The sequence below is a fragment of the Myxocyprinus asiaticus genome, chromosome 2, assembly GCF_019703515.2.
Source record: "Myxocyprinus asiaticus isolate MX2 ecotype Aquarium Trade chromosome 2, UBuf_Myxa_2, whole genome shotgun sequence".
Taxonomy (NCBI): domain Eukaryota; kingdom Metazoa; phylum Chordata; class Actinopteri; order Cypriniformes; family Catostomidae; genus Myxocyprinus; species Myxocyprinus asiaticus.
Genome location: NC_059345.1, coordinates 5,419,522 through 5,442,181, shown reverse-complemented (window position 1 = coordinate 5,442,181; position 22,660 = coordinate 5,419,522). Strand labels below are relative to the sequence as shown.

General features: G+C 36.7%; 1 protein-coding gene across 2 annotated transcripts in view; it reads left to right on the top strand.

Annotated features, from left to right (window-relative positions):
* The first annotated feature begins 1,257 nt into the window (after positions 1–1,257).
* The window catches only part of LOC127454255 (E3 ubiquitin-protein ligase RNF166-like), a 44,313-nt gene continuing 22,910 nt past the window's right edge, over positions 1,258–22,660 (top strand). For both annotated transcript variants that reach the window (XM_051721338.1, XM_051721329.1), the window contains exon 1: positions 1,258–1,641. In XM_051721338.1, the coding sequence (XP_051577298.1) occupies positions 1,472–1,641 (170 nt within the window). In that variant the 5' untranslated portion in view covers positions 1,258–1,471. The remainder of the gene's footprint in view (positions 1,642–22,660) is intronic.

Here is a 22,660-nt window from a genome sequence, read left to right as displayed (position 1 = left end):
CACGCTTGCGTCGTCTGAAATTCAACGTATATTATGGAAAATTTTGAATCTAAAAGAAACTAAATATAGTTTGACAACTGTGTTGGAATGATATTATGATATATTTCAATGTTCATGACATGGAAAAAGGAAAAGCATATTTTATATAATTATTTACACTAAATACAATTAACATAATTAAAAACACCCTTAAAAAGCTGTTCAAAAATATTTATAATATTTTATATATAAATATTAATGGAGAAGTTCCACGTACATAAATTATCTATCTCCAATATATTATAATTATTATTTCATTTCATAAATGAGTTTAAAATATACTGCAGTGTTTGTGTAAATAATGACGCCTTGTAGAGCCTGTAATATTATTATTAAGCATAATATTAAGTGTTGCCTTTTCCTCTGTTTTTTTATCGTTATTATACTCTGGCAACCTTTTTCTGATTTATTGTTTGTACATAATTTTAAATCAGCTTGGTAACATGTTATTCATTGTATGAATATAGAACATTATTCTTGGTGTTATTCATGTTAATATATATATTAAAAGACAAGAAAAGTTTAATGGTGCATTCTTTGAGTTTTTGTTATCTATACTGACACGTAGCGGCTTGGATGCAGCATCATTTAAACACAATAGTTTTATTTATTTATTTTATTTATTTTTTTTTATTTTTATTTTTTTTACCATTACCATTGTAAAAATAGACTGTTTACAGCCAGCCATGATTAATTTAATACATGAGTGAAAGTGTCCAATAACAGGGCGGTTACTGAGATTAAGGCAGTAGTATTTGGCTGGTCATGTGACCCAAACATGGCAGCCCCCCTGAGGGGACCCTCTCCATGTAGAATAAAAAGGCTTTTATAAGGTTACTGATATGACTGGAGTCTTCGTCTCATGTGAGTGGTCATGATTTAATACATATGATACAAAATGACAATTAATTTCTTGAGGATTAAAACTTTTTAATTGAGGAAAAAAATTACTGAGTGCACCTTTAATGTTACTAATGTTAATACTTAATGTTTGCACCGCCTGACATTATTTTAATATCCTATCTAGATCTCGAAAACGGTTTGTTAACTGTTCTGTAAATCAATATTCAATGTTTTTCTGATTGTGTTAAAGCCTTCTATCCATGCTCCGTGGAGTTGTTATGAACGAAACCTGGTAAATGTAGTTCTATTGCACTCTTACTCCGCACACATGATCGGCAATAAAACTACAACTCCCATCATTTCGCTCACCTATTCGGATCGACAACGTTCCGTTAAAGCTCCCTTGTAATGTTTACTTCTTTGGAACAACGGCGTGTGCTGCTTCGTTAACAGTATTGAATCAGATGCGGTATCAGATGTCGGATACATCTTTTTCTCAGCCAACCATACGTTAAAAATACGTTATTGTTTTGGCTGCGAGCGCGATCGGGAGAATTAGCGGTTCATTCTGCGCCAGAGCTCTGTGTTCATGATGGCGATGTTCCGCAGTTTTGTGTCCGCCGCTCAGGTCAGGCAGCATCAGCAGCAAAACGGAGCCGCAGCAGCCGCACCTGGGGAGAGTCTGGAGAGCCAGTTCTCCTGTCCCATCTGTCTGGAGGTGTACCACAAACCTGTCAGCATCGCAAGCTGTGCTCATACGTGAGTTCGATGCATTTAAATGGCTTTTTAATGTACATTTATTACAGTGTGTGCATAAATTCAGAAGCAAAACGTGCATTTTGGAGTGGTAATATTGGCATTAGCATGCATACATGTATATTTCCTAAGTGTGATCATTGCAAAGATATTTTAAGCATTAATAGAAGGTTGCATCGACCTCTTCGTCTCATAGGGCCATTATAACAAGTAGATCAACACCTCAACAAAATTGGATTCTTCCTATATTAGTCTACTTATCATTTACTGTGTTGTTACTTCATTGTTATTGAAGAATAATTAAGGGATGTCACTCTTTAAAGATGATACACAGCTGTGATGAGTGTTGTTGTTGACATCCCTTTGTGCTTGCACGACTCCAAACCACATCTTTTGTCAGCCTTAGAACATGGTATCCGTATATCTGTTTATGCATTTTATGAGCTTATCATTTTATTTTATTTTATTTTATTATTTACATTATGTAGAAAGAACAGTCTTCGGGTTGTATGAGCTCAATGTTGGGTGTAATGCATTACAAAGTAATTAATTACTGTAATTAAATTACTTTTTCATTGTTAAAAAAGTAAAGTAAGGGATTACTCTTAATTTTTCAAATCAATTAATTACAGTTACTTCTGATGTAATTGTGTTAAATACTGTATAGACTATAGAATAATTCTATATAAAACAATAGTGAATTTAAAATCGAAATTTAAGGTCTAATATTAAAATATATGTTTTCTAATTTAACGCCGCCCCTTTAAATTCTTTGGCCAGTTCATGAATAATTTATGTGATTTTATATGATTATTTTGAAAGAATTAAAAGAACAATTTCATGTCTATCCTTGTATTTTTGTTCATCCGGTTGAGGTTGATAAGGGTTTAAGAAAGTAATTAGTAATAAGTAATGCAATTACTTTTCAGACAGAGTAATTAGTACAGTATAATTACAATTTAGAAGATGTAATTAGTAGTTAGTAATTAATTACATTTTAGAGTAACTTATAGAATTTTTTTATAGTGGTGTCGATTCGCAAATGAATCGTTCGTTTGAATCGGTTCGTTGATTTAAATCTTTATTATAAATGAACCCATTCAAAAGAATGATTGATTTATTAACACATAATAATTGCTATAGAAAGCCATATAGCCTGTGTTTCAAAACTTTACATATTTTGAAATAGTGTCAATGGTTTAATGAATTTTTGCAGTTCTTTACATTTTTAAAGTTATTTAGAACACGAACATGTGCACATTGTTGCTCTACAGTGTGGCCATGTACAGACATTTTTCTAGATTTAAAGGATAGCATGTAATTTACTTGTTTGCTTTCGATTTGTGCGAGTGAATAAGCCCTATTGAGTGTTATTGTTGGAAAATGTCACGGTACGTACAACAAAAAATTTAAAAAAGAAAGAAAAAACGTGAAAATAATTTTGCAAACATCTATGTATAGTAATGTGTTTCTATGAGACCAGCTTGCTTAATAATGAGATTAAGGGGTTTCAAATCAAAGAGCAGTAAATATCTACTAAAGGTGGACCGATATATCGGTTTTATCGATTAATCAAATGTAGATAGTTTTGATTATTATTAAGATGTTTTTTTTTTTCTCTGTGGCTGGCTTTGGAGTTGTCATATCGGCAAAATCCACTATTGGTTTGACCTCTAATGTCTACATCATTTCCTAATGCACTGCATGCTCCTTCTGCTGGCAGAATACAGATTAGATGGTGTTATAAATAGGTGAATAAAGCTGTCCTAATCCTTATTCTGCTATGCCAAATTCACCACGTGATTGTAGCCAATTGATTAAGTGAACTGTAAATAAGACTAAATCTGAATTGAGCCTACGAGTTAGACCTGTTGGTTGATCTTGGGTATGTTAAATGGGTGTGTGCTGTTTATAAGCTGAATATGACTAATGCACATTTAAAAATTGACTAGAAATATTTAGTTACTGTGGTTGCAAAAGAAGCATTCCCTCATTTGTGTGGGACACTTTGTGCAAAACTGTACTGTCAGTAACACTGGAATCCCAACCGAAGCGTTCACGTTTTTTAATGACCAGAAATGACCTTGAAGAATCATTATGTATGTGACAAAAATATTTAAACACAATAAGGCACTAAACAACACCATTTAATTACATATTCTAGCCTCTCGGCCAAACCCCCATTTTTGTGTGATGAAACAAATTGCTGAATTGTTTCATGAAATGCTCCGTTGAAATGAACCTTTCGAAAGTATTGAATCACTAAAATGAGTCTGACTTCTCAAAGGGTCTTTACACAAGAGACTTAAAGCCTTTGCACACCAAGCGCAAATTTTCGCCACAATCAACATTTTTTATTGAAACAATGGATTCCTACCGAGCCATTCACACCTGGAGCAAACATTCATGACATATTCAAAACAAATCCAGCGGTGACAAAGCGAAGTTTCTTTTTTTCTTCGCCCGACGAAGAACTACCCTGACCGATAATATATAAGCTTTAGATCACGTGACGGAAGACGTTCCAGTTACCAGAACCAGAGCAACTGGTGTCGCTAAAGCACAGAATGCTGTTTTGATCACCGTCAGTAAAAGCTGAAGTAACTCGAGGAAAAAAAATCCTGAACCAGCAGTGAGGATATGTAGTTAATTTGCATCAAATGCCTTAAAAACTGAAAAAAAAAAAATTCTCATATGGGTTCTCTTAACATTTAGATGATATTGCTGTATCACTGTCTTGCATCCCCTTTAAAAATTAGCTGATCGTATGTGGATTATCTTCATAATTTATTCCATATTGCTGCATTTAATAAACAACTTTAAGGAGATCTTAAGTTTTTTTTCATCGCCAAATATGAATAATATGAATACTATTGCTGTGACTGCAGTATATATGTTTTTACGAGGTGCTGTCTCCACAAAATTGCTGTGCTATTGTTAATAGTCATTAACAGCTGTGCTGTCGTTGGCAGCATTAAAGTATCTAATAATGGGTCAGTCTGAAGATGGGTTTTGTTGGGGGAGAGCTGTTTTATTGATTGCATTAGATGGACTCTTTGAGCGTTTAAATTTAATCATGTTTAATTTGTAACATACAGAGTTTTTAGCAAATGTATAACAGTCAGTATTGTTCCAAATGATAACATGTTTTATTCGTTAATGTTATTTTTAGGGCCAAAGCAGTGAAAGTGTTGAGGCCCTATTGTTCTTCTAAGGATTCTTCTTCTTCTTTTCAAGGTTTTGTGTGCTTTTGGGACTCTTAACATGCTTAAAAACTCGTGAAATTTTGCAAACATCAGAGTTGTCGGTCATTAGGCCTGGGCTAAAGGTCACACATGGTGTGTAAGGTGGGCTCTGTAGCGCCACCTTTTGACTAAAGTGGTGGGGCCAGTTTCACCTACAGTCACCAGACTTGGTACATACTGTATATTGTTCTCATCAAGCTGGACAACTTTCAAAATTACAGTCTTTAGCTCCGCTCAACAGGAAGTCGGACATTTTGGATTGAATTTGGATTTTTTGAAAATTGCAGGCCCTGAACATTTAAATACTCCTCCTAGGGGATTAAAGTGACTGTCACAAAATTTAGGCAACATTATGCCAAGACATTGAAGATGCTAAATTGCGAACAGATTTTTGATCTATTGAGCGGTGTTGCCATAGCAAGGCAATAAATTAATGTCATTATAAATCTCATTGCATTGCATGATTTAGATCACATATCAGCTGTATGTTTGGTCTTGGGGGCCGATCACATGGATGTGGCTATATTGGGTCATGGTCATAGCACCACCAACTGGCAGCAGGAAGTGTGGCTCGTACAACAGACTTTAAAATAGTCCTCTTATATTTACCTGGATTGCTTCAAAATTGTTTAGAATAATGCCAGGACACAGCTGATGTAAAATTGTGAAGGGATTCTTGATATCTTAAAAAGTGTTGCCATGGCAATGGATCAAATTACATCATGTTTTAGTGTATTCGGGTGTATTTGACATACTCAGCCATATGTTTAATCACGCTTATTACATGAATGTGGATATGGTGGGTCGCAGTCATAGGGCCTCCAGTAGGGTTGTGCCGATAGACGATGATCTCGGGGATCGACGATGGCCAGAGTGATCGCCAATAGCTGATGCCTTTGACGATGTCAAGACGATATTTGGCTCGTTTTCCCATTAATGTATTAAATTATTATTATTAGGCTATTATTATTATCAAATTAATATTACAAATAATTTGCCCATAGACACTCAGAAAAGCCATCTATGCGCATGTCTGACGCGCTGTTTGTACGGAGGCGTGCAGTCTCGTAAAAGGTTCTCACTCTTTCTTTGTTTCTGTCTTGTGAAATTTTGTGTTTTTTGTAAGAATAGTATCATCTATGAGTGCTGCAAATGACCTCAGACATCTCGGCTCAGGAGGTGCTTTGAGTTCAGTTCACTTTATTTCCACAGAGCAATTCATTGTGACCACAACTCTGCAGCCTATACACCTGTGATTAAAACATAAAATAATACAAAAACATGTTCATCTCGAACCATGATTTATATTTCAGTGATTACTGTCATCATTATAATTATTTTTATGTCTTCATTTGTGTAAGTAATTTTCCACCTGCATGTTTAGACAGATACTTGCCTGATGGTAAATGGAAAGGTGGTTACTTATATATATCAGGGCTCCAGACTAAAAAATGACTAAGGAGCCATTGGCTCATAAACTGAAACATTAAGGAGCCAAATGGCTGTTTTTATTCACCAAATCACAGAATTGCTCGATTTAGATTGCTGTTCAGAAACAAAATAGAAAGTAGAAGACAGCTGATAACACATTAATCAGAGGTTTAATAAACAGTATACAGTACATAGTTGAGAAGATAAGTTTGCATTCCCTTTTGTCTCATAAATGTTCACACCACTTTTATAATTTATATAAATATAAGAGATAAAAGATTTGTTTATTTAATACTGCTCTTCACAATCTACATTAAAGATAATTACATAAAGTATAGTATGCATATAGTAGTTTGTTGTCTTCTTGAGCATCAATGAATGTTTGCACCTTGTATAATAGTTGTGAACAAGTCCCTCAATTGTCCTAAGTGTCAAAAGCTTGATCTTATATATATACACAGTTGAAATCAGAAGTTTACATACACTTAGGTTGAAGTCATTAAAACTCATTTTTTAACCACTCCACAGATTTCATATTAGCAGACTATAGTTTTGGCAAGTCATTTAGGACATCTGCTATGTGCATGGCACGAGTAATTTTTCCAACAATTGCTTACAGACAGATTGTTTCACTTTTAATTGACTATATCACAATTCCAGTGGGTCTGAAGTTTACACACACTAAGTTAACTGTGCCTTTAAGCAGCTTGGAAAATTCCAGAAAATGATGTCAAGCCTTTAGACAGTTAGCCAATTAGCTTATGATACGAGGTGTACTGAATTGGAGGTGTACCTGTGGATGTATTTTAAGGCCTACCTTCAAACACAGTGCCTCTTTGCTTGACATCATGGGAAAATCAATAGAAATCCGACAAGACCTCAGAAAAAAAGTTGTGGACCTCCACAAGTCTGGTTCATCCTTGGGAACAATTTCCAAATGCCTGAAGGTACCACGTTCATCTGTACAAACAATAGTACACAAGAATATACACCATGGGACCACACAGCCATCATACCGCTCAAGAAGGAGATGCATTTTGTCTCCTAGAGATTAACATAGTTTGGTGCGAAAAGTGCAAATCAATCATAGAACAACAGCAAAAGACCTTGTGAAGAAGCTGGAGGAAACAGGTAGACAAGTATCTATATCCACAGTAAAACGAGTCCTATATCGACATAACCTGAAAGGCTGCTCAGCAAGGAAGAAGCCACTGCTTCAAAACCGGCATTAAAAAAAAAGCCAGACTACAGTTTGCAAGTGCACATGACAAAGATCTTACTTTTTGGAGAAATGTCCTCTGGTCTGATGAAACAAATATGTTATTGTTTGGCCATAATGACCATTGTTATGTTTGGAGGAAAAAGGGTGAGGCTTGCAAGCTGAAGAACACCATCCCAACCGTGAAGCATGGGGGTGGCAGCATCATGTTGTGGGGGTGCTTTGCTGCAGGAGGGACTGGTGCACTTCACAAAATAGATGGCATCATAAGGAAGGAAAATGATGTGTATATATTGAAGCAACATCTTCAGACATCAGCCAAGAAGTTAAAGCTCCGTCGCAAATGGGTCTTCCAATTGGACAACGACTCCAAGCTTAATGTGATGAAAGAAATAAAAGCTGAAATAAATCATTCTCTCTACTATTATTCTGACATTTCACATTCTTAAAATAAAGTAGTGATCCTAACTGACCTAAGACAGGGAATGTTTTCTACGATTAAATGTCAGGAATTGTGAAAAATGAGTTTAAAATGTATTTGGCTAAGGTGTATGTAATCTTCTGACTTCAACTGTATATATCTATGTATATATATATATATATATATATATATATATATGTGTGTGTGTGTGTGTGTGTGTGTATAATTTTAATTGTTTTAAAATATTGCCTTAGTCTTTTACTGTTACCAGATGGCCCAGACACAGAGACTACAAGAGTGCAAATTGAATGAAATCCCAGATGCATTTTATTGTGCTACTCCAATCCCAATCAATAATTACCAGGAGAAAAAAAAAGTGGTACACAGTACGGGACTTTTAATTGTAAAGAAGCCCGAAGTATGCATGGGACTCTTATTTTGAAATGTCTGCGCTCCCAGTTGTGAGCTCACTGACAGCTGATTCGCTGAGAGTGAATCTGATTCAAACTGCAAACCTAAGTTCTTTTTGGGTGAATCATGAAAAAGATCCGGTTCAAAACAATAATTTGGTCACAACTCTCTCATGCTGGGTTTGTTGTTGCGTGCGGTGCAGCAAGCTCGTCATCACAACAGACCGGGTGAAAAGCAGCGCGAGACACACTGATGGTTTTCGCTCTATTGATGTATTCAATAACTCACAAGATGATATATGATGAAACTGCATATGAACGCACACAACCCGATTGTCGCCAGTGGCGACTAGATTTTAAATTATAGTCGCAATTCATTATTTTTGTCGCAGTCTGGAGCCCTGTATATATATATATATATATATATTATTTTTTGATCACTTCGTTATTTTAATTGCTTTTTCGTTTGGTTTGGAGTACAATTTGAATTTAGAAATGTATTTGATTTAAGTTTTTTGTTTTTTAAATAATTTAATTTTCAATGCAAAATCACTAAAGCAAGAATATTCACCGATCCCTCAGCCAGATTGATGGCTGGATTGTTGGTTAGTCCACCCAATCAAAACTGCAGGAATATCGAGTATTGACGCTGACTACCACCCCTGGAGTCATGAGTTTGAATCCAGGGTGTGCTGAGTGACTCCAGCTAGGTCACCTAAGCAACCAAATTGGCCCGGTTTCTAGGGAGGCTAGAGTCACATGGGGTAACCTCCTCGTGGTCACGATTAGAGGTTCTCGCTCTCAATGGGGCGCATGGTAAGTTGTGCGTGGATCGCAGAGAGTAGCATGAGCCTCCACATGCTGAGTCTCCGCGGTGTCATGCACGAGTCACGTGATAAGATGCACGGAGTGAGAGTCTCAGAGGCAGAGGTAACTGAGACTTGTCCTCCGCCACCCGGATTGAGGTGAGTAACTAAGTAGTGGGAATTGGGCATTCCAAATTGAAAGAAAAATGGGGATTAAAAAATAAATAAATTTTGTGTGTGACCCTTTAATTATATTTAAGCTGCACTCTACACCCATTGCCTGGCTGTACAATTATCCATAACATATTTTAGCCATTAGAACAGCTGAAATTACTCAAAATGTTCAATATATTCTTCAAATCAATCATTGCAGTCACATGACACGTCTTATACTGGTGTGGGTGGGGAAACAATCCCATCAAACTACATGTATTTCTGCTGCAGATGTGCATGTTTAGAGGTGAGATTCATGGTTGATCCTTTGAGACAGATGGCTGGTGACAAAATATCAGTTGTAGAATTTTTGCTTTTATTTTGAAGTATAAAAAAAAAAAAAAAAAAAAAAAAAAAAGCCTAAAAAACAAACTGTCTTTTAAAAATAGCCAAATCTATTTGATATTTCTTTTCATTTTCCACATAGAAATAAATGAGTAACTATAGTAACAAGAATTTGTTTTCCCCCACTGTAGATCACAAAATGTAAAATGTAAAAATGTAAAATGTAAAAATGTAATCTTAGAGGGAAAATGCAAACTCAAAATGACACTCTTCATTGATTATTTGAACATGGCGACTTCCTGGTTTCCATGGGACTCAGTATCCCATGGAATATTATCAATCAAAAGCGCTAGAGAGAAAGGTGAACACATTTGAATAAATGCAAAAATGTTTGATGGCGATTGTCAGTAATTCGGCAGTATGGGGTTGATTTCAGGATACATGAAATTTCGGAAGCAACATGTCGATTCCCTGTGTGATCATGCTGGGTAAAACTTGTTAAACAATGCTGATATACTTTTATCAAATTAGCCCAAATATTTAAATTTGATCTTTTACTTTTTGCCAGGAGTTTCATTCAAAACTCTTTTGAAAGCCAATACACAAGATGTGGGGGAGAAGTAGAATTTATTGAATGAGGGTTGTTCAAATTCTGAGGAAATCTGTAGGGCTTTCTTCATAATTCAGCTGGCACATATTCCATATGGGTCTAGTCATGTCTGATGGGTAATGTGCAGAATTTTACTTCTCATTAACAAGCACAGTACAGAGAAAGGCAACAAAAATATATTTTCCTGACAACTACTTTCTGACCTTTCATCATCCTTGCTTCAATGAGTTTTGGTTGCTTCCTTCTGGTCCTTCAGAGATAAACTTCCTCTGTATAAGACTAACAGATACAAGCTCTCTTTTATTCCAACAGTTATTACAATTATAAAAAGCTCATTGTAAGATCCATTTTTAAGAAGATGGTTCATTACATGTATCACGGCAGTTCCAAGGTGAAATTTCCAATGTGTAGCGCTAAAAGCAAGTTAAAATTTCTCCCAAACAAATGAGGTTTTGAAGGTTAATGCTCTATCAAGTTTTAAATCAGCAAACCGACCTCCCAATCCTAAACCTTAAACCTAAACCTAACCAAAAGTGTCATAAAAGAATATGTGAATAGAGAAAAATGCATTTTCTGTATCAACCACATAATTCTGCAGTGCTTCTATGACACTTTCGGTTCACGTGTCGACTTTGCATGCTCTTCAGGACTCATACCCCTGCCCTTTGTATCACATATACAACCAGGGCTTGACAGTAAAACCCACCCACCCACCAAATGCGGGTACAATGATGCAAGCCATCACAGACCCACTCGCACAAGTGAACCGCTATGCGCTATCCTATCTCTGGAGCATGCACATCAAAGAGGGTTCCCTCAATATCCACACAATATCCCTCATTATGCACGCTTCAGGGATAGAATAGCGCAGAGAGGATCATATGCAGGATTTAACCAGGCTTCCCTCGATATTGCGGTGCACGCCACAAAATTCATGAAACCAATTAGAAATTTAACACAGATTGTTTTGGACTACAGCGCTGTAAAGGAAGTCAAACAACTAGACAACCTTCAAATTATAAACAGCACTGATGAAAAAAATGGGGAGACAACACTGTTCCATGCATCAACATAAATTACAAGACTTTTTAAACTACACATCATCACCTTTACTAAATTGTATCACTTTTTTTTTTTTTTTTTTTTTACTGTAGTAACACTAATTGGTATTATGACCAAAATGTAATAGATTCATATGAGGGCAAATCTTTTACTTCATTTTTGTGACAACTGTGAAAGTTGCAGTTAAAGGTTCTATATGTGTTTAGGTTTTTTTTTTTTTTTTTTTCACGACAAATACTACAGTTTAAGACTGTCTAAATTTACCTATCCATGGTCAGTTGGGATCACTATTTTAAGAATGTGAAATATCAGAATAATAGTAGAGAGAATTATTTATTTCAGCTTTTATTTCTTTCATCACATTCCCAGTGGATCAGAAGTTTACATACACTTTGTTAGTATTTGGTAGCATTGCCTTTAAATAGTTTATATTGTGTCAAACATTTTGGGTAGCCGTCCACAAGCTTCTCACAATAAGTAATTTTGGCCCATTCCTCCAGACAGAACTGGTGTAACTGAGTCAGGTTTGTAGGCCTCCTTGCTCGTACATGCTTTTTCAGTTCTGCCCACAAATTATCTATCAGATTGAGGTCAGGGCTTTGTGATGGCCACTCCAATACCTTGACTTTATTGTCCTTAAGCCATTTTGCCACAACTTTGGAGGTATGCTTGGGGTCATTGTCCATTTGGAAGACCCATTGTGACCAAGCTTTAACTTCCTGGCTGATGTCTTGAGGTGTTGCTTCAATATATACACATCATTTTCCTTCCTCATGATGCCACCTATTTTGTGAAGTGCACCAGTCCCTCCTGCAGCAAAGCACCCCCACAACATGATGCTGCCACCCCCATGCTTCACGGTTGGGATGGTGTTCTTCAGCTTGCAAGCCTCACCCTTTTTCCTCCAAACATAATGATGGTCATTATGGCCAACCAGTTCAATTTTTGTTTCATCAGACCAGAGGACATTTCTCCAAAAAGTAAGATCTTTGTCCCCATGTGCACTTGCAAACTGTAGTCTGGCTTTTTTATGACTGTTTTGGAGCAGTAGCTTCTTCCTTGCTGAGCAGCCTTTCAGGTAATGTCAATATTGGACTCGTTTACTGTAGATATAGATACTTGTCTACCTGTTTCCTCCAGCTTCTTCACAAGGTCTTTTGCTGTTGTTCTGGGATTGATTTGCACTTTTTGCACCAAACTACGTTCATCTCTAGGAGACAGAATGCGTCGCCTTCCTGAGCGGTATGATGGCTGCGTGGTCCCATGGTGTTTATACTTGCATACTACTGTTTGTACAGATGAACGTGGTACCTTCAGACATTTGGAAGTTGCTCGCAAGGATGAACCAGACTTGTGGAGGTCCACAATTTTTTTTCTGAGGTCTTGGCTGATTTCTTTTGATTTTCCCATGATGTCAAGCAAAGAGGTATTGAGTTTGAAGGTAGGCCTTAAAATACATCCACAGGTACACCTCCAATTAGCCAATTAGCCTATCAGACGCTAATTGCCTAATTGCCTAAAGGCTTGACATCATTTTCTGGAATTTTCCAAGCTGCTTAAAGGCACAGTTAACTTAGTTTATGTAAACTTCTGACCCACTGGAATTGTGATACAGTCAATTAAAAGTGAAACAGTCAGTCTGTAAACAATTGTTGGAAAAATTACTCGTGTCATGCACATAGTAGATGTTCTAAAGGACTTGCCAAAACTATAGTCTGCTAATATGAAATCTGCAGAGTTGTTAGAAAATTAATGACTTCAACTTAAGTGTATGTAGACTTCTGACTTCAACTGTATAGACTGTATATATGCCTATATACTGTATATAAACTGACTTTTGCCTAACATAATCAAATATGTTTCCAAAAGTGCTAATAAAGTACTTATGAATACACAACAAAGGACAAAAGAATATCTTCCTATTCTAAGCTTTTCTTGTATCTGTTCATCATCCATATTATCAATATTGTTGTGTGTGGGGAAAGAGTTTATCTGTGACAGTGTCACTTATTGGTCCAGTTTCAGACGAAAAGCACAAATTTGCCTGTTTTCACGAGACTGCGAGCGGCAGATGCAAAGCGAGTTGAACTGGTCTTGTGTTTGACACCGCTGATTTAGAGTGCAGCTCGGCTCAAAATGTAGGTGGGGATGTATTACAATGATATGTGATGGTGGCTCAAGCTAAACGGCCTCACAGCCGCTGAATACGCATGGAAAAACACTCTTTATTAATGCACTAATATTCAAGAGAGCGATCGCTTCATTAGGCTACTTTTGGAAATGTAGATTTTAATAGGCAACTAGGTAATGCAAATACCAACAGTGTCTCTGTTACTTGATTTTAAAGTAGCAGTTTTTGTTCTGATTTTCATCCGAGATTTTGGGCTTTTTAAATCTTTCGGCCAAAAACCGAAAATAGAATTTTCGCCCGTCAAAATTTTGGTGCATCACTAGTTCTTACCTGTGGTAATGGCCTTATCATTGCAAACGGCACTGTTAAACAATGAAAGAACAATGGTTATGTGAGGAAGAAAGCAAAAAGTATATGTTTATGAACTGATAATCTGCCGTTTTACTTGTAATTTGTGTGAAAGTGAATAAAAGTCGTTGTTTTAGCGCCTCTAGTGTTTATTTCACCAAGAAACTGCCGCAATACGTACATCTTCAGGTTAAAATAATTTAGTTATGTGATTCTATGACAGCAGGTTGCTTAATATTAAGGGTAAGAGATTTCAAATCAAATGGTAGTACATGTCTACTTCATTTTCTAAAGAACTGCCTGCTCTACCTGCCCTGGCAGAATACAGATTAGATGCCGTTATGAATAGGTGAATAAAGATGTCCTAATTCTTATTCTGATACCAAATCCAGCATATGTTCCTACTAGGTGATTGTAGCACATTGATTAAACTGTAGTGGGCCGCCCTCATAAATAATGTGGGCTTGAATTTCTGATGTTGTCTTTGGCTTTGTACAGAACTGCCCACACTCGAATATAGACCACGTCATGGATTGAGCAATGCTGCGGTTCATCTCAAGAGTAGGAGGGTTATCCCTAAGGATTTATCCTTGTTTTTAGAGCCTTTCTTGTTTTCTTTCATTTAGTTTTTTTTTTTTTTTTACTATTTATGAAATGTATTTATTAATTCAGAATTCACATTTCATATTCACATTTCACATTTCTGCATTTGGTAGACGCTTTTATCCAAAGTGACTTACAGTGTACTTATTACAGGGACAATACACCCGGAGCAACCTGGAGTTAAGTGCCTTGCTCAAGGACACAGTGGTGATGGCTGTGGGGATCGAACCAACAACCTTCTGATTACCAGTTATGTGCTTTAGCCCACTACGCCACCACCACTCATTTGGTGGTTTATATTTTGGAATATTAAGGTACCAATGTTTGGTTTTGTTCTGCAAGAATCATACTGTGTTAGAGGAATAGTTGACCTAAAAATGAAAATTTACTCACCATCATGTTCTTCCAAACCTGTTTGAATTTGTTCTTCTGTGGACGTTTTTTTTCAGTGTCTCACGCCATGAGCGCTGTTTTTAAAATTTACACTAGGTGAAAAAGAAGCAGTTTACACTGAGTGCAAAGAGTGGTAGATACTGTTTGCACTCGGTGTAAATAGCAACAAATAGCATCTTGTTTTCTCTGCGTGCAAGTAGGATAAATATAGAAGTAAAACGCAATTTGTACTAGGGTTAAATTGCCTGTGCATTTAATGAAAATAGACTTTTCTGACTAGGTTGGCTGTCTGCGCAGTGTAAATTGATGCTGCTTTAGACTACTGGATCCTCTGATTTCTACATTGGTTGTGTTGTCTTTTTTTGCATTGTTAAATCAACAGAAGAGAAGATGGATTAAATTTAACGCTGATTCTGGCTCCTGCTGTATAGTATCAGATGGCTGGTGGAATATGGATCTGAATGTTCCGTTTCAGTGACACGCTCAAGCACACTAAGCTAACTCCAGAGCTGAGAAACCTGTTGAATTATTCACCACAGACAAATGAGATGGCAAAGCATGAATCCTGTTGTGTTGAGAGAGAAGATGATGGTGAGAGCCATTGAAGGTGGAGAAAAGACAATGACAGGGAGATGAGAGGAACCCACAGCTGACGAATGTTAGAGAAAGATGAATGAAAAAATGTAGATTGTATGCAAGCTTTGCCACTGGAGACTAGTGAAGATTTCTATTTTGAGCATGGAAAATTCATAAATGGGTGAATGACAAATAAGGTTGTCTCAGGTGATAAAAATCCATATTTTATACATTTTTAAAATACATTCGCATTCACATAAATAATGATAAAATATTATTCCAAGCAACTATTCTTATATAGTTCTTATATATATATGTAACTTGCACAAATGTACTATTCTTACATAGTTCTTATATATATGAATATGTATATATAAAATTTAAACACTGACATTTTTAAATGTAAAATGTGTGAATAAGGAAAAACATTTGCCAAAATTGCAATGAAATTCACAATCTCTATCTGAAAATCACCATATGAATTTTTTATTTTTTTTTTGTCCATGTTGCACAGCCCTAATATTTAGACAGTATTTTTTCATGCACTTTAAAAGTTAAATTTCAGTCTAACTTAATCAATAATTTTCCTTTTTAAAAACGTCATGTAAACGCTTTAGTCCGATTGAAATTGCACCAGTCCGGTTTTTGCGAAGTCTGACTAAAAGACCTAGATAATGTACTGTAATTGTAGCTCAGCTTCATTCAGAATGTTTACATGTTATTTAACCAAAATTAGCCTTGGCGGGGTTTGTGCTCGTAACGACAGAGATGACACGCGACTTGTATTTAACACTTGGCTGACATTCTTCCTGCAAATATTACATTAGATATTGTGTCATATTTACTTGGATCACAAATGAAGACTGTAGCTCGACTATGACTGTGCATGTAAATGTACGGAATGTTAAATTAATTGCTACTCTGATATGGCACAGCAAAGGCAGTTCATAGTGTTCAGTATTGTGTATTGAGGTCCTCGTGGTGGCGCGGTTACTCACCTCAATCCGGGTGGTGGAGGACAAGTCTCAGTTGCCTCCGCTTCTGAGACCGTCAATCCGCGCATCTTATCACGTGGCTCGTTGTGCATGACGTGGCTCGTTGTGTATGGGGAGGCTCATGCTATTCTCCGCGATCCGTGCACAACTTACCATGCGTCCCATTGAGAGTGAGAAGCACTAATTTCGACCACGAGGAGGTTACCCCATGTGACTCTACCCTCCCTAGCAACAGGGCCAATTTGGTTGCTTAGGAGACATGGCTGGAGCAGTATTGTGTTGATTAATAAAGCTGTATGCCCACCAGATACTGAGGAAAATAAATGTGCAGACAGGATAATGACTGTAGTACAGCAGACCAAATGACATCATCTCTTAATCTTTCTGCTGCTAAAGAGGACAATGAGATATCTGCTGTCTAATGGAAAATGTAATACTCAGACTACTAAAAATCTGGATTCATATTAGCAGAGAGAACAACAGAGCATGAAAACATTGCACCCGATAAATGCTGAGAGCAGTGCATAATTATGATTTTTCTTTTTGGACAGTATCTTTCATTTAGTTTTACCTAATTTTGTTTTTTGGAGTTTGAGGGAGGAGACTGAAGTTTCTCCTTATAATTGTACTCATTCAATTTTTTGTGAAATGTGTTCTTGTTTTAGACACCCAAAGGTACAACAGAGTCTCTAATCCAATGCTTTATGACATGGTCACACTATGAACTATCATTGTGAATGAATGAATGAATGAATGAATGTTACATTTATATAGCGCTTTTCTGACACTACACTCAAAGCACTTTACATAGTGAACAGGAGACTCTCCTCAACCACCACCAGTGTGCAGCATCCACCTGGATGGTGCGACGGCAGCCATAGTGCACCAATATGCTCACCACACACCAGCTATTGGTGGAGAGGAGAGAGTAGAGTTATGGAGCCAATTAATAAATGGGGATTATTAGGAGGCCATGATTGAGAAGGGCCAATGGGGGGAATTTGGCCAGGACACCGGGGCTACACCCCTACTCTTTACAAGAAATTGGAAAAGAGATGTGTAAAGAGTCTTCCGAATTCAATTTTTTTATTCCACTAAAAAAATAACAGCTTAGATGTTTGAAAAGATATGAGGGTGTGTAAATAATGACAGAATGTTGGGGTGAATTATTCCTTTGAGCACTGTTATAAACACTATAAAATCTGGGACTGTACAGAGAGGCAGCTGATGGGATTTAGCCCTGCCTTAGCCCCTGCTTTCATTTGCTCTCATTACATCTGTTGTGCCAAACACCAGCACAGTATATTGGGTGAGAGTACTGGAAACAAGGTCAACTCACTCTCTAAAGGAAATATTCTCCTTCACAGGAAATGGGTTTTGATGGGTTTATTTTCCCCACCAAACATCATCATGTCCATTAGATATTAATTGTTGTCAGAGTCATTGCCTAGTAGTGGTAAGTAGAGGTAGATTGATATAAATCGGTTTTACTGATTAATCAGTGCCGATAGTTGATTTTTGGAACTATGCACAATTAATCAAAAAACTAATCGCGATTACAGCTGCCAGGATTATGTAATTGTGAAAACTGACGATTACAGCATTCGATTTAAGTCTGCTCCTGTTGCATCAATGGTTTCTATTTACAACGTGTTTTTTGCAGCGGTTGAGTAACCAATCACTAACATGTCCGTTGAGCAATGAAACGGCATTGGCCAATCAGAGCCGCTTAGATTAGTCCTCCATCCTATCAGTAATGACAACTGATCCTAATGCGCAAGTTTTAAACCATCTGAATGCCCAGATGCTTACTTAATGTTCCACCTCTGTTCGTGGTGGCACACGAAAATAAATACTGAAGAAACATCACCTGACACTCGAAAAGAAGCTGTAGAACAAGAGCGAAAAGCACTTTGGAATTATTTTGGACTCATTGCATATTGCACCGCTCGCTTTGAACGTAGATGTTAAAAACACTGCAAATGAGCAACACGACAAAACTAAAATAATAAATGTAATAACAGTTTTTTTTTTTTGTCATGTTAATAAGTAGGCCAAAGTGAATTTGATTTGTTAACTTAACTGTTGAACTGTTCTAAGTTTGTTTTGGAGGTGTAGCCAACATAAAGAATATGGCATGAATAGCATATTTCAGGAATCACCATCATTGTTCTCGCGTCTGCTCTAATAAGACCCATTTGCCACGCAGCTGGAATTGGTAGATTTAACATTTTCACGAATTGCACAAACTCCGATCGCAAGTGACTGTTTTTAATTTCCAAAGTGCAACCACTGAGGCCAAAAATGATCTAACGATGGTCTTACATGAACAAGATCACCATTGAAGATCTAACGGGATGTATGGTCCCCTGTCTCGCCACCAAAGGGCTTACTGAACGCAGTAACTTGGTCATTTAAATCGGCTGTTAATAAGTTTGAATATTGAATATGCCATATTATTTACTGTTCGTGGACTAATAATTTAAGCAGTAATTTAGCAATAATTGAATTTATTCTATACCATAGATATTTAAAATAATTTTTATTTGCCTTACCTTAACAAACATTATTACAATATAAAATACAACACAATATAATGCTCAAAAGATGCTTAAAAGAAACTGTGGAGTGCAGCTCATATCCACCATTGAAATCTGCTACTCTGAAGAACCACACGGTTGCTTACTCTGTGACGTCACGGTAATTTAATATTTTAATTGACATTAATAATCGCGATTACAATATCAAGGGCAATAATCGACAATTATGAGTTTTGCTATAATCGTGCAGCCCTAATGCCGATAGTTGCCGATAGACAGTATATATATTTTTATTCCTCCGTGTTCCTCTGTGCCCAGTGCTGGAGGAGACTACAGTTAGAACGGCTTGGTTCTATTAGTCCCAGTCATTTCAAAATAAGAGTCCCCGGTGTGATTCGGGCATGTTTATAGTTAAAAGTCCCGCGTTGTGCACCAAATTATTATTGGGATTTTGGTTGAACTATAAACTGCATCTGGGATTTCGCACCCTCTTTGTCTTGTAGCCTCTATGTCTGTGCCTGTCATAGTAAGGAAAGAATAATAAAAATTTTTTTACATTCTATAAATCGATTTTAAAAACTATTGGTCGATTAATCGGTCTTTCCCACCACCTTAGTTATCGATATGGGCAAAATCCACTATCGGTCGACCTCTAGTGGTTAGTGCATGTTTTGGGAATTGTAAGGAATTTAACGATTCTGGTTCCGATATGACTTGGAGCCACATCCACACTAATCTGTTTTCGTTTGAAAACTGTTTTCAGTTTCATAATGTCATCATTTCAAAAGTATGCAGTAGTGGAAACTATTGCATACTATAATTATAGTGAAAGTACACAGTAATTTCGAAACACTCCTTTTTCAGTGGAGGAAAACACTGTTCTAGTGTGGATGAGAGGCTTAAGCATAGCGAAATTAATGCACTTTTAAACCAAAACATATAAGTTGTAGGGTTGTGTCGATAAAATCAAATATCGATATATTGCGATACTTTTCCTCATGGTATTGTATCAATACTTTAGATCCATGTATCGATATTTATATTCAACTATCTGTGTATTCATGTCACGTAAAGCTGTCTGAATTAACGCGTTAATGCATGCAATTAATTTAAAAAGCTTAATGCGTTAATTTTTCTTAATCGCGATTAATGCGATAATGCGACACATGTTGGGCAGGGCGGAACCTTTGTCATTTGTCCGCCTGGAGTCATTACACTGACACACACACCACAAACACTCACACACACCAGAGCCCTTATACCAAGGTGAGTCTACAAGCTTAGCATAAAATAGCATAACGTGGCTGTTACGCTCTTTCCTTTCCTTTGATAGAGGCGCGGACATCGTTATCTCAAATTAAATAATCTCTGCGCACACACACACAACAGCGCTTCTGTGATTAAATGATAGAGAAAGGATCTCTTAATGCTCTTTGATGTACAAAACAAGCCCAGATGGGACTTGTGGTAGAAATCAAGCATTTAAATTACCACAGAAGCATGTCAAGTCTTAACTATCACGAAAACGCAGAATGAGATGTTTTTGTCTGCCGGCACTCTTCACGTGGAGTTCAAAGTGCTGCTGGCGTTGACGCTCTAATGCGAATCACGATTGTTGTAAGAAAGCGGATAGCCACAGTCTACTGCCAGATTAATATTGTTGAGTATGACAGTTTAAGAGATTTAATGCCCATTGAAATGAATATGTAAACTGTGGGTAGACTAGTTCTTTTAATTAGTCAAACTCCCAGTTTGGGAAATGTTTAATGTTACTTGAATTGCAATTTTAGTGCATCGCTATCTTTATACTGTGAAAGGCTTTGTTTGGAAAATGTTAATATATCATTATATTGTTACATTTTGTTTTCTTCCCTAAGATGGAAATAAATACATTTCGACAGGAAAAGAAGTATATATAGTGTCAAATTTCAGAATTTTCAAAATCTGTGATTAATCACGATTAACTACAAAAAAAAGTTGCGACTAATCGTGATTAAAAATTTTAATTGACTGACAGCACTAGTAAACACACAACCAAGCTGGCACACTGTTACTTCCAAATCAATTTAATGAGCTCACCAAGAGACAAAAACGTGATGTTTCGAGCTACATGCTCTTCATCAGACATCAGTATATAACTGAAATATACCCAAATTAATTGGAATTGAAATTGGAATTGATTTGTAATCGAATCAAATTATGATATTGTGATGTATTGCAATACGTATCGTATCGTGAGGTGCCAGGCGATTCCCAGCCCTAATTAGTGTACATGGCCTTAACAGCTCTGGTTCCTTTAAGGATTAGTTCACCCAAAAATTAAAATTCTGTCATTGTTTACTCACCTCTGTGTTGTTATAACCCCATATGACTTTATTTTGTCTTTATTTTTCTTAACACAAAGGGAGAAATTGTGAAAAATTGTTCTCAATGATGTCATACAATGGCAGACCACCTCTTCAAGCTTCAAAAGAATGAAAAAGTATAATTCAGAAGCCAAATAAATGATTCCAAGAGACTCATGATTGTTTTAAAAGCATACGATATGGTTTGGTGATAAACCGTAATCTAATGTATTATTTAGTGAAAAGTTTCACTGACTGTTGATCTCTGGTGTGCGGTCACGATAGGGCATAAAAACTCTTTTTTCTTTTATTTATCTAAAAACAAGACCTCCACAGCGATAGCGACAACAGAATACAACACAGCTGCACACAAAACAGAGAACAAAACTAACTAAACATGTCTGAAGAGTTTGTAGTAGAAGAATTGATGCATTTCTATGCCCTGACTTATTTTATTTACGTTTTTGGACCGGTGCAATTTCACAGCGGACGGAGTTCCCTGAGCGATGGTGAAAATTGAAAACAAGCGATTGATAGAATGTACCATCACTCATCACTGCTGGTTAGGACAAAAACTCTGATTAACATAGAAAATATACCTTTTATCGGGTGTTGTTTGTCGTCAGATTAGGACATGATGTAACTGTGGCTGCCTGTATTCTTCTCTATGTTTCTGTTTGATTTTCGAGTACTCTGTTCAAAAAATAAGGCTGGGCATAGAAATGCATCAGTTCTTCGACTACAAACTTTTCAGACATTTTTAGTAAGTTCTGTTCTCTGTTTCGTGTTCAGCTGTGTTGTGTTCTCGTGTCATTATTAATGTGGAGGACCTGTTTTTAGATAAACAAGAAGGGTTTTCGCGAGGACGCTACATGAACTGTTGCTCTCGTGCCCTATCATAAACGCGCACAGGAGATCAATGGTCAGTGAACATTTTCACTAAATAATAGATTAGATTTTGGTTTCTCATAATTTATTAGACTTCTGAATTATACTTTTGCATTCTTTTGAAGCTTGAAGGGGTAGTCACCATAAACTGCCATTGTATGACATCACTTAGCACAAAGGTTTTCAACTCGACAGGAGCCTGACAGGACCCGACAAACCGCAGGGTTTCGGGCCGGGTCAGTATTTCAGGTTTTTTTTTTTTTTGCCGTCTCGAAAAGGATTGCCACATTTATAAGACAACATGTCAAGTTAAAAACAACTTTTTATAAGCGCATCTCGAGACACCTGCCTTCTGCTTCAGTTGTTGTGCTGTGTCAAGCTTTTTTTAGCACAGGTGCCACAAAGATTTGACGTTCTTTGAAGAAGTTCCGGTTGCAAAAAGGACTTCATGTGATTGTTACCCATGATCCCAGATTGTTTTTCACCCTGCAAAGTTTCAGC